Source organism: Myotis nattereri (genome assembly GCF_964212035.1).
Source record: "Myotis nattereri genome assembly, chromosome: 1".
NCBI lineage: Eukaryota > Metazoa > Chordata > Mammalia > Chiroptera > Vespertilionidae > Myotis > Myotis nattereri.
The window spans coordinates 111,765,664-111,781,767 of NC_138075.1; the positions used below are offsets into that span (position 1 = coordinate 111,765,664).

General features: G+C 49.8%; 1 protein-coding gene across 1 annotated transcript in view; it reads left to right on the forward strand.

Annotated features, from left to right (window-relative positions):
- HCN4 (hyperpolarization activated cyclic nucleotide gated potassium channel 4) overlaps window positions 1–16,104 on the forward strand; it is a gene marked incomplete at both ends in the record, with an annotated part of 48,284 nt that overhangs the window by 20,670 nt on the left and 11,510 nt on the right. The window contains one exon of the mRNA XM_081101955.1: window positions 7,381–7,804. Within this exon, the coding sequence (XP_080958081.1) occupies window positions 7,381–7,804 (424 nt within the window). The remainder of the gene's footprint in view (window positions 1–7,380; window positions 7,805–16,104) is intronic.

Below are 16,104 nucleotides of genomic sequence, written 5' to 3' on the forward strand. Positions count from 1 at the left end.
GGGTGTCTCCCCAGAATGGTGCACAGTGTCAGATGAAGCTGAGGGTTCACAAGGAAGTGGACTGGAAAGTGCCCACTGGATCTTGCAGCAGAGCAAACGTTGAGATGTTGCTGAAGTAGTATTGGGGATAGAAAGGAAGGGAGAAAGTCGGGACAGTGACACCTCTTTCAGCTATCTTGGTTCTGAGGGGAGAAGAGATATGACAGTAGGGATAAGGGAGTGACTTTATTTTCTTAAGTATAGAGAGTGAAAAGAAAAAGTTGGTGGAAAAGGATTAGTAGAGAGGGAGATTGAAGATATAGATGAAAGGGGGTAAGCTATAGATTAAGGTCCCTGGGGAAGAAATGGTGTCAAGATGGCAGGTGGAAGTGTCACTGATTCCCTTGGCACTGAAGGAGAGGAAGAGGTTGAGAGAGAGTCAAGCAAGATAGGAGTCCGGTGGCAGGAAGTAGAAAGTGGTATTATCTGCTGAGAGTGAGCTTTGAAGAGAGAGGGTATAATTCAGAATAGGTATTATAAGATAATGGGAGGGAAAGTTTACTAGGGTCTCTTGGAAGAATGGGCTGGCAGAGGTGAAAGCCCAGGTGAGTATGGAACCTTGATGAGAAAAATGAGCACAGGACCTAAGGCACTTGAATATTTAGAAGGACTGCTCTGAGGTTGTGGGATTTCCTGCACAGCACCCATGGAAACATGACAAAGGTTGTGGGTTGTGATTTTGTAACGTGGGTGCCAGAAAGATTGGGCGAGAGGTAGTTGAGGTGGACCATTATGTCTAGTGGAGTTGGAAGGAGGAAGGAGGGTTCTGATGGTAGAATCAGAGGGCTCAGCCAACTGGAAGTTCATAGGACACCAAAGAATAGACTTAGTATAAGGGATTGGGAAGGAAAGGAGATCGGGGTGAGAGAGAGCATTGCTCTTCTGAGATTAGAAATGGAACAACTGGTCCAGGTAACATGGTTCAGGGTATGGAGTTGGGATGGATGACTGAAGTGGAGATGTTAGAGTCAGGATTCAAACCACTGGGAGGCTGGGTGGTGTTGGGTCAATGATATGGAGATGTCACCCAGGATGATGGCAAGATTTGGAGTTGCACTAGAAGGTTACGAACCAGGTGCAAGCATTGCCAAGGTCCCCAAGGATGGCAGATGGATGCTGGAAGGATTACCAGCAAATGCCAGGATGCTCAAAGGATCTTGTAGATGTTGCTACCTCAGGCAGGAAGATGCATCAGTATGGAGTGGGGAGGATGCCTACCCCACCCTGACCCTGAGATCTATGGAGTTTGGGAGAGTGATAACTGAGATTCGTTTAAGGGAAGAAGCAGCGGGGTCAGTGAATAAGGAAGTTGAGGATACGGTCCATGGAAGATAGTGCAGGAGATGGGTTTGTGAGGAAGAAGAGGAGTAGAAAGAAGCATAGCGTTTGGGAGAGAGAAAATACTTCTGGTTGGATTTCTATTTCTGTAGAGTGGTTAGAGGTGAGACTCTGGAGTCAGGCTGTTTGGGTTTGAGTTCTTGATCCATCATATATAGAAAATGTCTCAATTTCTTATGCCTTAGTCTTCTCATCTGTAAAGCAGGCATAATCATAATATCTACCTCATAGAGGTTTTTTGAGCATTAAATGAGATAATCCATGTAAGGGACTCAGATTAGTGCATGGCAAATAATAAGTGCCCAGCAAATAATAAGTGCCCAACAAATGTTGACACTATCCTTCTTCATTCTCATCATATCCATGATTACCTTGGGTAGTTCCCTGTGTGGGGCCTGGAAAGGGAAGGGCTAGATCAGAAATGGAGAAGAAATCTCCCAGCTCCAATTCTTTTTGTGACACAAAGATTCCTGGATCCTTAGGTTCTATGATTTTGGGGAGGCTGGAAGGAGAGTTAGGTGGTACCTGGTGAAAGGGACAGGGTGTGACAACTGCTAACATAGACACAGCACAGCTAGGCAAATTGTGGAGGAGGAGGCAATTGATCTGGGCTTTGGAGGAGGGAAATGCCCTCAAAAGATGGGGCCCCAGAGGGATGGAATGGTTCTCAGGAAGAACCAGGCTAGAGATAGGGCCAGAGGCCAAGTGTCCAGCTGGCTACTATGAAGGGAGCAGGAGGGAGAAGAGGGAAGGGGGTCAGGGGATGCCAGACCAAGGAGCTCAAACTATTTTCTGTAGTTATTAAGATTCCACCAAAAAATTTCAAGCAGGAGTGACATGATCATATCACTTGCTGATTAGAAAGGTAACCCAGAGAGCATGTGAGGTGGAGGAGAGTGGGGACTGGAACCAGGTGGGCAAGGGAAAGGGTCTGGGTGAGGAGTGGTGAGGAACTGATCTAGGATAGGGCAGCTATAGGGGACAGGTTCAGGACTCGTCATAGAAGACGCCAGACAGGACTTGGTCACAGCTCGGTGGGCTTTCAGAGGTAGGTGGGAGAAAAGAGTAAGCAGCTGAGGATGGATTTGAGATTTAGAGCCGAGGTGACTGAAATATTCTGCCATTTAGCTTTGGGGAGGAAAGGCTGAGTTCAGCCTTGGACTTGGTCCTCCAGGTGGCAGGTGGGAATGCAGGTCTGGTGCTAGGAGTGGTGTCTGAGTGGGAACCATTTGCACAGAGGAAGGGGGTAAAAGAAGGACTCTGCATGTGCCACTGACCTGGGAGAAAGCATGGAGACCCTGGCCTGCAGCCAGCACTGCAGGGACACAGGCCCTGGAGCCTGCAGCAGGCTAGAAGATCCAAAGCCAGATCTTAGGCTGTGCAGAGGCTCACTTGGTGAGAGTTTGGAGAGTCTTAGAAGAGGTAGCCCTTCAGCTGACAAAAGACATTTTCTCCTAGCTGACAGGATTCCCAGTGGATATCATTTGTGTCAAAATGAATGCAAGTGGATGTGCAAGAAAATATGCATGTGTGACAATGGATGCGTGTATGAGGGCAAAAATTCACAGGAGTGCATATGAACAAAAATGTAATCCTGGGTGTGTTTGCGCATGTGCATATAGGTTGGGAGCACGAGTAGGTTTACAGTGGTTTGCCTGGAAAATAAGAATAATTAATACAATTAATTAAAACTAATAAATAATAATATAAAATAAACTGTATAAACCTACTTGTCTGCCACCCTATATGTATATGTGTGTAGCTATGTAGAGATGCGTATGTGCATGCATGTGTGCATGTGAGCATATGTGCTCAAAGGCAAGCATGGGCATGTGGGGGCAAGAGGAGGCTGACAGAGTTCATCCTGTTCTGGGACCTCCACTTCTAATCCCATCCAGGGAAACCTCCAGGAAGGAGAGGGTCTTTGGTCCTCTTATCTTCTCTTCCTTCAGCTGCCTTGAGGCCATGCCCTTCCTCTGAGACCAAACCATGAAATGCTCCAGGTGCCAGTATAGAAAGCTATCTGGCTTTTTGTGGTCCCTCTTTCCTTCTGCACATGGGACCTGTTCCTCCAAAGCTGGCCTATAGGCCACGTCCTCCTGCTGAGAGGCCAGCTGCTTGCCTGGGTGGACCTGTTGGCCCAGGTAGGAAGTAAGGTACAGGATTGAGGGAAGATGAGCCTGGGGCCTTGGGACTGAACCTGGGGCAGGGCCTCTTTCTGGCCAAGACTTCCTACCAGCTTAGAGAACACTACAATAGGAGAGGGTCATCTGGCTTTGGAGAGATCAAGGCCTCTAATTCAGACGTGTGCCAACTCCAGTATGTTTGAGGGTGGTTGTCCACTGCTTCCCTGCCAGAATCCAACACCCACCACCATGGATGCATTCCCTGGAGTGTGGGATTTATTCATGAATGGTTTTAGGGGCAGTGTGGTGCTAGGGGAGCATGGGCATCTGGCTCGAGCCTTTGAAAATATTATCATTCATCCTTTGTGGACCTTACTTTTCTCTTCCCTTAGTTTTGCGGAGGATGCCAGTGAGGAAGCTGTTGCCAAACTTTCCCTGGCTAGACCAGCACAGTGGGGCTGGCAGGCTGGCCGGGAGCTGTCCGTGGTTCTGAATATCATTTTTCTCCGGCTAGGCTCTGCTTTCAGCAATCTGTGCCACCATCCAACAAAGAGTAAGGAAGGTTCGCCTGTGAGGCCAAAGGCAGCTCCCAAAGTCCCACTTCGCACCTTCTCCAGAAACACTTTCTGGCCTCACCCTTCTTGGGCACCAGGAGCCCACCTTTTCAGATGCCTGGGCTGCTGCCGGGATGGTTTCTGACATCTTGGTTTTCTATCTAAGCCTTGTCCTCTGACTGGACCATGAGCTCCCTGAGATCAGGGCATCTGTCTACCGAGGTGAATAAGTGCTGTCGTCTTACTGTTAAGGGAATATTATAATCACTGGCATCCACTGCTGACTCTTATAGGACCTTTGAGTCACCCTCCACCCCTGCCCCCAGGAGATGCTTTGCTGTGGCTTTTCGCTAGAAGACTAAATATTCCTCCTCCCTCGCCTCTTTTCTCTGAATTTTTTACTTTTGAATTACTTATTTACTCATTTAATAATATATTTAGGCACAGGTCAGAGCATATTACAAACATTATTTTTTATAATGATTCAGCCAGCAAGGTACTGTTATACCCATTCAGCAGATGAGGATACTGAGGCAATGAGAGATTAAGTGACTTTCTAGTAAATGATGGAACCAGAAATCAAACCCAAGTTAGCTGGCTCTGAGAGCCTGTGCTTCTTTCCCCACCACATTGCACTGCCTTTTGAGCAGCCCTAAGATGCTCAGCATAGTGGCTTGTGGGAGAAGTGCTCCAGTATTCCACCCCAGCCCAGATCAGGCACCAGAAATATCCCTTAGCATCTGGAAACTCACGATTGAGACAATTAGTCAGAATGCAAGGAAATGGGTGTTTTGTGTCATTTAATTTTATGAAGACCACTAAATGCAAACATTTTTTGTTGATTACTGCCTCAAATTTGGTCTGTAATTAAGAGAACTAGAGCTGGGAGAGTGTAGAAACCCACTGGAATGGCAGGCCTGACCGAGTCAGCATTTGCAGCCGCTTGTGCCTGCTCTGTTAATTTTAGAAACTCTTCCAGCCTGGGTGTATTATTAGCTTTATGTACAGAGGACCACAGGAACCTCAGTGCTTCTCTGTGCCACAGTATTTTTTGTTTGTTTTGCTGTGTTTTCCCCAAGAGATTAAATGAAAAGGGGTGATGGCCATGTGTGTGCAGGAGTGTTTACACACTGTGTAAGTGGGGATACATGTGTGTAGCATTTAATAAGTGTCTGCAGCTGTCTTTGGATGATGTGCATGAGGCTGGGTAGAGAGTGTATACAGCTAAGAACACCCCTTAGACACCGAAACCATTCTCCTAGGGCCCCTGAGTCATTAGCAGGGTGTGCTGTGTTCTGTGTCCTGGTGTGATGGCTGGGGGAGGCTCTCAGGTCTTAGGTTGGGTTCTCCCAGATGGCATAGGCAGGTCGGGGCTAGAAAAAGGCTGGTGGGTTTTGGAGCAGAGAAGGAGCTGAAGTTGACCTCTTGCCATTAGTCTTAGAATGAGAAGCACTAGCCGAGTGAGTCTCTGACTAGAGGTCCTATCTTGAGACCCTGAAGGGCTTGGCTTTCAAAGGAGCTGTCAGAGGCGGTCTCTCCGGAAGCTGCCCTTCCCTGAGCTGTGAGATGTAGGACAGCTGTCTGCCCACCTTCTGTGAAGCAGGCCTTGCCCTCTCCTTGACTCATAGCACTGTTTTGAGTCTGGTAAAGGAAACAGTTTGCTGGGAAGTAATTTTTTTTCCAAACCTAGAACTCTTCATGCAGAGTTGTGGTGGAATCCTCTGAAGACTTGGAGAAAGCTTGCATGCTTGTCTCTCACATCCTCCTGGCTTCCCTGCAGTATAAGATTAAATTTTTTAAAATATATTTTCATTGATTCCAGAGAGGAAGGGAGAGGGAAAGATAGAAAGATCAATGATGAGAGAGAATCATTGATCAGCTGCTTCCTGCACACCCCCTACTGGGGATTGAGTCTGCAACCCGGGCATGTACCCTTGACGGGAATTGAACCTGAGGCCCTTCAGTCCACAGGCTGACACTCTATCCACTGAGCCAAATCAGCTAGCCACCCCCACCTCCCAGGTCTTCACTACCCTATCCTATTGCCTGTGTCCATGGGCTATGCATATAAGTATATATATAAGTTCTTTGGTACCTCTTCTCGTTCCCCCAACCCCACACCAAGGTATGTGTTCTTATTTCTTTATTAATTAATTAATAAAGATTAACATCTTTATCTGTTATTGTGTAACTGCCTAAATTAGTAACAGAAGAAAACAGCCCTGCAGTGCAAGTGCTTTGTCTTAAGGCCAGTCCTGGGTGGCTGGTACTTGGGCCGGGTCCCAGGATGATTGGTCATACCTTCTAGACCAGCGGTCACCAACCGGTGGTGCACTGACCACTGGTGGTCTATGAGGTCTGAAAGGTTGGCGACCGCTGCCCAGTCAGTGCCTGTCTGTGCTGTCTGCACACTCCAGAGGGACCCCTGCCAGGCCAGGTGGGAGGCCTGAGAGTGGCTCTTACCTCCTCACATTGCTTAACCTCTCAGAGGCTTTGCCTCCCTCTCTCAGGAAGCACTTAGAGTTGCTTTGAGGGCTTATCAGAAATGATGCCAGTAAGCCCCGTCTGTCTCACTCCATTGCATTGAGTGGTAATTCATTGGTATCTGAAATTGCCCCATTAACACTTCCTGTTTTTGAAGATATAACTATCCTCCCCAATCCCATGTTAGAATGAAAACCTCTGATGGCCTGGCATTTTCTGATGCTATGATATAGGTTAAAGGGTGCTCCCAGAAGCCAGATCAGAATTTTAGGACTGAGTGTTGAGGTTCTACCCCTCACTGCACATTGGGGAAACTGAGGCCCAGAGCAGGGAGGGCATGTGCCTGATGTCACACAGCATTGGTGACAAAGCTGGGACTGGAGCCTGGGCCTTCCCTGCTCTCTGGTCACAGTCTGGGGCATGTTTGTCTGCTAGCCTGTCTCAGTGTCAGCTGCCCCTCAGGGAGGATGGAGCAGCCTGGCCTGAGCCCAGGGTAGTTCTGGGTGAATTGTTCCTACCACTAAAACAGCCCTGCACTTCGCTCTGATACTGTTGTTTGTTTTGCTTTTTAGCCTCTTACTTGGGGAAGGTGATGCAGGTAGGAGGCCTGTCGTCAGGGAGCTCCTGGAGGGGCAGGCAAAAGGTATCTTTAGTGAAAGAGGAGCCTCTTTCCCTGCCAGTGTCCACGTCTTGCCCTGGCTCCCATAGTCTACCTCCCGCAGTGCCGTAGAACCTCCCAAGACTTCTCTCCTATACTTGCTCTCCCTCAGAATTTCTCTCTCAGTCTGTGACTCATTCTCTTCCTCCTTCTGGCAACTGACCCCTTTGTCTCTGGGCAGATTCTACTGGGACCTGACCATGTTGCTGCTGATGGTGGGGAACCTGATCATCATCCCTGTGGGCATCACCTTCTTCAAGGATGAGAACACCACCCCCTGGATTGTCTTCAATGTGGTGTCAGACACATTCTTCCTCATCGACTTGGTCCTCAACTTCCGCACAGGTATTGTGGTGGAAGACAACACAGAGATCATCCTGGACCCACAGCGGATTAAGATGAAGTACCTCAAAAGCTGGTTTGTGGTGGATTTCATCTCCTCCATCCCTGTGGACTACATCTTCCTCATTGTGGAGACACGCATCGACTCAGAGGTCTACAAGACAGCCCGGGCCCTGCGCATCGTCCGCTTTACCAAGATCCTCAGCCTCCTGCGCCTCCTGCGTCTCTCCCGCCTCATTAGATACATTCACCAGTGGGAAGAGGTGAGTGCTCAGACTTAGATCTCTTGAGGGAAGGGTGTTTTCCCCCAGGGGGACTGAGGGGCCAGAAGGTAATCTCAAGATAGTTGGATGTGGGCTGTCAGATTATAGCAGACACACCTGCTGCAGGGGGACAAATACTAGTAATTTCTTGAATATCGTGTGCTAGATACTGGGCAAATCACTTTATAGGCAGTATCCCATTTAAGTCTTTAACATCCATAGAGGGTACCATATAGGTACACGCAGGTACCATGTTTAATGAGGAAACTGAGAGACAGAAAGATTAAGGGATTTATTAAGGTTACAGAACCAGTAACTAGTGAACCTAGACTCGAGCATGCACTGGTAACCACTGCACTATATTGTACAGGTGTCAAACTCGTAATCCTATAGGGACCAGACAGGGAATGTGAATGGTGAAATGGGCAAGTTGGAAGGCATTAAGGAATGTAGTAGACTTGGGAAAACTGGAGAATGTCTTCTGTCTAGCTCTAGCCACTTGTTGCCGAATGGGAATGGCCTTGGGTTGCTAGATCTACAGATTTATCATGAGAAGCAGGAATCTGGGTTTTTGTGCAGATTTTGTTGGCAACTATTTTAGGTTGGGTCCTTCTGGAGCAGACCCTGAGATAAGGATTTGCATGAAAGTGATTTTTTTAGGGGGAAGTGTTTCCAGGAAGATATAGTAAGGGATTGGGGAAGAGAGAAAGGGAAAGGAAGGAAGGAAGCTAAGCAAGGGTACATACCATGGAGGGTTACTTGGACCCCAACCCATGGGGACCTTTTAGGATAGTGTATACCATGCCTCAGATGTGTTAGAATTTTGTTGTTGTTATTAATCCTCACCCAAGGATATTTGTTTCATTGGTTTTGTTCTTGTTAATCCTCACCCAAGGATATTTTTCCATTGACTTTTAGAGAGAGTGGAAGGGAGGGGGAGAGAGAGAAACATCGATGTGAGAGAGACACATTGATTGGTTGCCTCCTGCATGTGCCCCCAACCAGGGCTGGGGATCGAGCCTGCAATCAAGGTACATGCCCTTGACCAGAATTGAACCTGGGACCCTTCAGTCTGTGGGCTGACACTCTACCCATTGAGCAAAACCAGCTGGGGCTCCATTGATTTTTTTTTTTTTTTTTTAGAGAAAGTGGATGGGGGAGGGAAGGAAGGAGGGAGGGAAGGGGAGAGAGAGAGAGAGAGAGAGAGAGAGAGAGAGAGAGAGAGAGAGAGAGAGAGAGGTGTGAGAGGCACATCTATTGGCTGCCTCCCTGCATGTGCCCTGACCGGGAATGTCAGGGGCTAGGGATCGAACCTGCAACCCAGGCACGTGCCTTTGACTGGGAATCAAACCCACAACCCTTCAGTGTGCAGGCCAATGCTCTAACCACGGAGAAACACCAGCCAGGGCAGAGGTGTTGGAATTTTTATATCCCCTTACCTGCCAACCATTGGTTCAGAGGCCTTCCCACCCTTAGTGCTAGCAGCAGGCAAAGTAGTTTCCAGCAGCCTGGCTCTAAAGCAGGAGCGGGGACCGTCCGGCCCGTGGGCTGTATAAGGACCGCAAAATCAATTGGTCTGGCCCTGCCAAGGCATTAGTGGTGAGTTAATTAAATGTTTGACTAATTAAATATAGCAGGCTACTTTTTTTAAGCAGGCTAATTTTTAAGCTGATAATTTTGTATGGCCTGGGAATGATGTTATAAATATCCAAATGGTCCTTGGCAGAAAAAATGGTTCCCCATCCCTGCTCTAGAGAGTGAAAGAACCAGGAGTCTAGAGTTGTGTATGCACAAAAATGTGTAAAGGATCCTTAGGCCTCAGGGTGGAGCACAGACTACAGAAACTAAATAATAACTCGTAAGAAAAAACAGGTAAGCCAACACCACTCTGAACAAAATTGACTACTCTATGAGCTGAATGCAGTTGTCTGGGATGGAGGAAAGAGAGGGGACTACCAGCTGGGGTTTGAAATAACAGATGACCTTGCCAGGTGCTTCGGTCTGTGTCTGCCACCACCCAAGTTGCATCTCTTGGCAGCAGCAGCAGGCAGGCCAGCCTGGAGGTACTGGGGTTGGGGCGAAGTGCTTTTTGGGACATCCCACTCCGGGGTCCTGTAGCTTCTGCAGACATGCGTTTCCTTCCTCAGCTCACTGCTGCTGTTGCTCTCCTGTTCTCCAGGACTCAGCTCGACTAGGATATTTCCCAGGTACAGGATATGAAGTTCCCAGGCACAGGACAGGAAGCAATTACCCAGCCAGGAGCACCCATGCTGATGGCTGGGCACTGGCAGATTGAAGTCAGAGGTGTCATGAGCACCTGTGCCACAGAAGTGCCTACACCAGTCTATCGGAATCACTCCATGCAGAAATTCTCTTTTGCTTCGAAAATTTGCATTCTTTCTACTGACAGAGAAGCGGCAGTGACTTGCCCACGGCCATGCAGCAGATACCTGGCAGAGCTAGATGAGAACCCACTTAGTGTTTTTGCTTCCCAGCAATATGCAGTCCCTGCCTGGTGCAGTGCAATGCTCGAGGGCTTTGGAACTAGAATGACACAGTGGAGACTTGAGTTAAAATGCTGGCTCCACACTGCCTACCTGTGTGACCTTGGTGCCATCTTGCCTCTTTGATCCTCAGTCTCTTATCTGCAAAGTGGGTATAAGCAGTACCTTCCTCTTTGGATTATTGTGCGGATTAAATGAAATGATGTTTGTAAAACCCTTTATGTGAAGCCTGGTGCCAAGAATCATTTAATAAAGGCTCTCACCCTGGCTGGTTAGGTCATTTGGTTGGTGCATCGTCCCATACACCAAAAAGGTTGTGGGTTCGATTCCTGATTAGGGCACATATTAGGTGGTAGGTTTAATCTTCAGTCCAGATGCCTGTGGCAGGCAGCCGATTGATGTTTCTCTCTCAAATCAATAAAAACATATCCTCACCTGAGGATTAACATCATCATAATAATAAAATAAAGGCTCTTCCCTACCAGTTATCTTAGTACTTCTCCAGGGCATTTCTTTTTTTCAAATACTTTTTATCCATTATTTCACTGGTTCTCAGCTGGTTAGTCAAACAGGGCAGTGTTTATTACCCTGATTTGTCAGGTGAGGAAATGGAGGATCAGAGGGTCAGCTGCCCCACTGGCAGGGTTATTGACCTAGACCTCCTGACCAGGTTCATGTGGCTCCTGTTTTCTCAGGTGACCCGAAAGGAGGTTGACTTTGATTCTGTTGTTCCCTTTGTTAGGGACAGCTTTCCACTGGGATTAGGAAGGTAGGCAGCAGAGCAAGTTGAAAGGTGTGGGTGGAGGATTTCCATGTGACAGGTTGGGTCTGAAATAGCTGGGGGACATCTAGGTGCAGGGGGAGGTTGGCATGTGGGCCTGAGCTCAGGACTGAGAAGGGCCAGTGGCTATGGCGAAGGTGTTGGGGTGGTAGGGCCACTCCGAGAGGCTGCAGAGGAAGGATGGAGGGGTAGTTACTGGAACACCCTGAGAGGCTTGTCTCGGTTTCTGTCCCAAGTAGAACGCAGGACCATATTGGCTCACTCAGTCCCTGAGAAACCCCAACCTCTGTTTATCTTGGACTCACTGCTAGACCTTCATCGAATGCAGAGAAGTGGCTGCTGTTTCCTTCTCTGGCATCAGCTCATGACTCCAGGCCCCAGTCCCTGGTGGCTAGCCTTGTTCCCCCTAGGCCCAGGCCCTGGGGTTGTGGTATTTGGGGGAGTGGGCAGAGCTGCCCGTGGCTGGGCAGGGTGGGCCCTGAGACAGGATATAAGTGCGTCTTCCACACTGTACATCCTAGGAGCTCAGGGCAGGGCTTCTGTCCCCATTGCCCCTTGGGACTGACTGCCCTCTGGGTGATCCAGAACTAGTCCAGCAGGCTCTGGCCCTGGAGTTTCCCTAGGGTAGTCAGAGTTCCTAAAAGACCTCAGATTCGGGCTCTAAACTGGACATCACTACCCAGTCTCGTGGGCAGGAAGGGAGATCCCTGGAGACCAGATGGATGGCTCCCGACCCCTCCACACAGCACTCTTATTTTGCCTACCAGCTGGGGAGTAAATTACTTTGTGTGGTTTCTGCCAGGCACACTGCCCAGCCAAGAACTACCACTAGACCCCTTGGATTGGATTGGGGTTTCCAAGCTAGCCCCAGGAACCCTATATCCAATTCTTAATGGCCTGCTCCAGCCCCTGGGTTTCTCTTAGTCTCAGCTTGGCTGGAAGCAGGAGTAGGGAATATGGAAAACTCTGCCCTATCTCCTCCAACTCCCTTTGTGAATCTCTTTCCTTCTTTGGACCTCAGTTTCCCAACTGTCAGTTATATTCTGATGTTCTCAAAGGCTGGGGCTTAGTCCCTACGCCAGCCTCCCTTGGTGAGATCACCTTAGCTGATCCTGAGGACATTGTTATGACTTCAGGGGGGACCGGGGAGTGAGCCTCCCATGGTGAGGGAAAAGCTTGCCTGAGGCCCCCTGGTGAAGCTCCGGAGATGTTGGACTCCTGACCCCCGGCTTTAGTTGTCTTCTCTAGCCCAGCCCAGCCCCCCAGTCAGAGAGTTCCTGAGCATTAGTGGCAGGTGTTGGGAGTCAGGGTACGTGGAAGGTCTTGGCAGGTGTAGGCTGCCATCTCGGAGGATGACACCTCCTGCTTCCATCCCAGGCGATCTAGGTCAGCATCCTCCCTCCCAGCCAAGCCTCTTCCTCCCTCTGAGGTGTGAGCTTGTTATAGGCACTGAGGCTATTGTTAGAAACCCTGGTCTCTGCCCCTTTGAATGTTCATCTAAAGGGCCCAGGACCCCAGTAACCCATCCCAGAAGCCTCTTCCTTCCTTTGGCAACTTAGAGCAGTGGGAGGAGGGCTGGAGGCAGGAGGCCAGGCCCTGGTAGCTGTGTGACCCCTAATGAGCCTCCTCCCCGTGTGGGCCTTGATTTCTCCATCTCTCTCAGAATCGAGGGTTTGGGATGACACGGAGGGGTGGTCCTGGCCCTCTCTATGGGCCCTGGTAGGGACTCAGCATGACACCGCTGTGCCTGGGATATACTTGGAGCAGCCACTCCCTCAGGCCTGGAGTGCTGTCCTCCATGTGGCTGCTTGTTCCTGAGACACCAGGAGAAGTTTGTTCTTTCCTGCAGAGAAAACAAGCCCCAGGGAGGGAACTTACCCAGGCCCTCAGAGGAGGCATGGTGGAAACTGCAGTTTTCGGTCTCTCCCCTGGACTGAGAAATCAACTCTCTGTTTTGAGGGCTGGGAAAGAGAGGGGAGGAAAGGAAACATGTGCTGAGTACCTCCTGTGTGCCAGCTGTGGGCATCATCTCTCCTGACCCCAAGACAGCCCAGGAGCTGGCAGTTATTGACACAGATGAGGAAACTGAGGCTCAGAGCAGAGAAGGCATTTGCCCCAAGTGGAGTCGTCACTCTGCCTTTGTACTGTGGTCGAGACACTGCAGAGGGAGTGGGAGCGGAGCTTCCCCTAAGTGCCATCTGGGGCATAGACAGTGGGCTTCCCAGGCTGCTCACCCAGCAAGGTTTGCGGGGACCTAGAAATGAAGGTACTCAACCCCCATAGTCAGAACCAATATCATAAAAGGAGACTGTAATAAGGTATAAAGAGCAAGACAAATATTTGCACAGAGCAGCAGTCTTGCAGGTGGCCTGTGGCCCTAGCCCACAGTGTTTGGCAACCTCTCCCAGCAACAACCAGCCTTGCTCACAGCAACCACACCTGGGGCCTCACTATCTGGGGTACTCTCTTAGCCTGAATGGATGCCCCCCACCAACTCTTTGCAGGAACCTCAGACTTTTCCATGTTGGTGTCTTTGGCTGTGTAGTGTCTGATAGCTATCCACAGTACACCTCCCTGCCACCCAAATGCCCATCATCTCCCCTCCTAACCTCCCACCTCCCAGCATCTACATCCTCCTTCAGCCCAAAACAAGGCGCCACTCCAACATGCCCTCTGTTGGGTAAACTAGTCTGTGACTTCTGGCAGAAAAGGGCAGCTTCTTTTTTCCAGCAAAGGCAAAGGCAGATTCCCTGTGAGCTGTACCTGCACAGAGCAGGGCCTTTTTAAATGTCACTGTCTACACTGTGATGGCCCTGATCCCCATCATCCCATCATCACCTTCACACTGAACACTTCTCAGTTCCTGAGACCCTACCACGTGCTTTACCATATTCATTGCTGAGATCACAATAAAGGCAAAATTAGACAAGGACATGATCTTGGAAGATAATTAGTTACAAAGAAAAGAAAAACATAGGTAATACAAAAAGAAAAGAAGACATTGCATAAAAACCTGCCAACCTTGAGACACAGAGTATTAGAGTGGTTCACAAAACAAACAAACAAAAATAAACAACAGTTACTGTGGGCAGTAGTCATCTGAGACACTTACTAAAAGTGATCCAAGACTTCCTTTAGCTCCTATCCAATTCAGACTCTTCTAGAAAAATATCACAGAGTGGGGGTCTTAACCAAATATCACAGTATGGGGGGGTCTTTCTCACAGTTCTGGAAGCTGGAAGGATGAGATCAGGGTGCCAGCATGGTTGGGTTCTGGTGAGAGCCTGCTTTTGGTTTATAGATCATCTCTGTCATGTATCCTCCTTGAGGGCACTAATCCCATTCATGGGGGCTCCAACCTCATGGTCAAATCACCTCTCAAAGGCCCCACCTCCTAATACTATCTGATTGGGGATTAGGGCTTCATCATAAAAATTTTGGGGTGACAAACATTCAGTCCAGCTCGGAAATGAAGAAAATCTAATCTAATAAAAGAGAAACATGCAAATTGACCGCACCTTCGCTACACCCCAAGCCACGCCCACCAGCCAATCAGAGCGACTATATGCAAATTAACCCAACCAAGATGGCGGTCGGCGGCCATGGAGCTGGAGCAAGCAGGAGGCTTGGTTGCCCCGGCAATAGAAGAAGCCAAGCTTCCTGCCTGCCCTGTCTGGCTATGGCCTCTGCTAAAAGCAACAAAGTTTCAATTATAGAAGCTAAAAAAAAATCCCAGATACCTGCTTCCAGCTAGCCTCCACTGGGAGCTTGGGTGGCTGGGGGCCGTGGCCAGACTGCAAACAGCCATCAGCCCCTCACCCAGGCTGGCCAGGCACCCCAGTGGGGACCCCCCACCCTGAAGGGGCTGTGGCCAGCCTGCAAACAGCCATCAGCCCCTCACCCAGCTGGCCACACCCTCGAGGGGTGAGGGTCCCTGCTAGGGGGCTTGACCAGCCTGCAAACAGCCATCAGCCCCTCACCCAGACTGGCCAGGCACCTCAGCAGGGACCCCCACCCTGAAGGGGCTGTGGCCAACCTGAAAAGGGTCCTCAGCCCCTTACCCAGGGTAGCCAGGCACCCCAGCGGGACCCCCACCCTGATCCGGGACACCCTTCAGGGAAAACCAGCCAGTCCCCACCCATGCACCAGGCATATAATAAAAGGGTAATATGCAAAATGACCCTAACAGCAGAATGACTGGGAATGACTAGTCACTATGACACACACTGACCACCAGGGTGCAGACGCTCAATGCAGGAGATGCCCCCTGGTGGTCAGTGCGCTCCCACAGGGGGAGCTCTGCTCAGCCACAAGCCAGGCTGACGGCTGCCAGCACAGCAGTGATGGCGGGAGCCTCTCCTGCCTCCTCAGCAGCGCTAAGGATGTCCGACTGCAGCTTAGGTCTGCTCCCTGCTGGCAAGTGGACATCCCCCGAGGGCTCCTGGGCTGCCAGAGGGATGTCTGACTGCCAGCTTAGGCCCGATGCCCCGGGGAGCGGGCCTAAGCCAGCAGGTGGACATCCCCTGAGGGGTCCCAGACTGTGAGAGGGCACAGGCCAGGCTGAGGGACCCCCCCGAGTGCACAAATTTTTGTGCACCAGGCCTCTAGTCAATAATAATGATCCTACCTATGTATGTGTCCAGGGTACAGAGCACTTTCTTAGCCACATCAATTTCTCCAGCAAACCTGAGAAGTGGTGGGCAGATAGCTAGCTTCTCTTAGTTGAGGGGAGGCTGAAGTGTGGTAGGAAGTGAGGGCAGGTGCTGGTCATCTCTGAGGCTGGATGATCCCATGTCACTGGCCCTCCTCATGGTTGTCCCATGTCACTTGGGGGAGCTGGTGACATTCTGGTCAACAAAGAATTTGAAAGGCTAACGACTTGCCCAAAGTCATAGAACTATTGTGTTCACCTGAGTGCTAAAGAGGCGGAAGTGGAGACTTCCCACAGGGCCAGAGCTTGGTGCTAGTACTCAGGAACTGCTGTGAGATTGAGATGAGAGGCAGAGGAAGCCTCA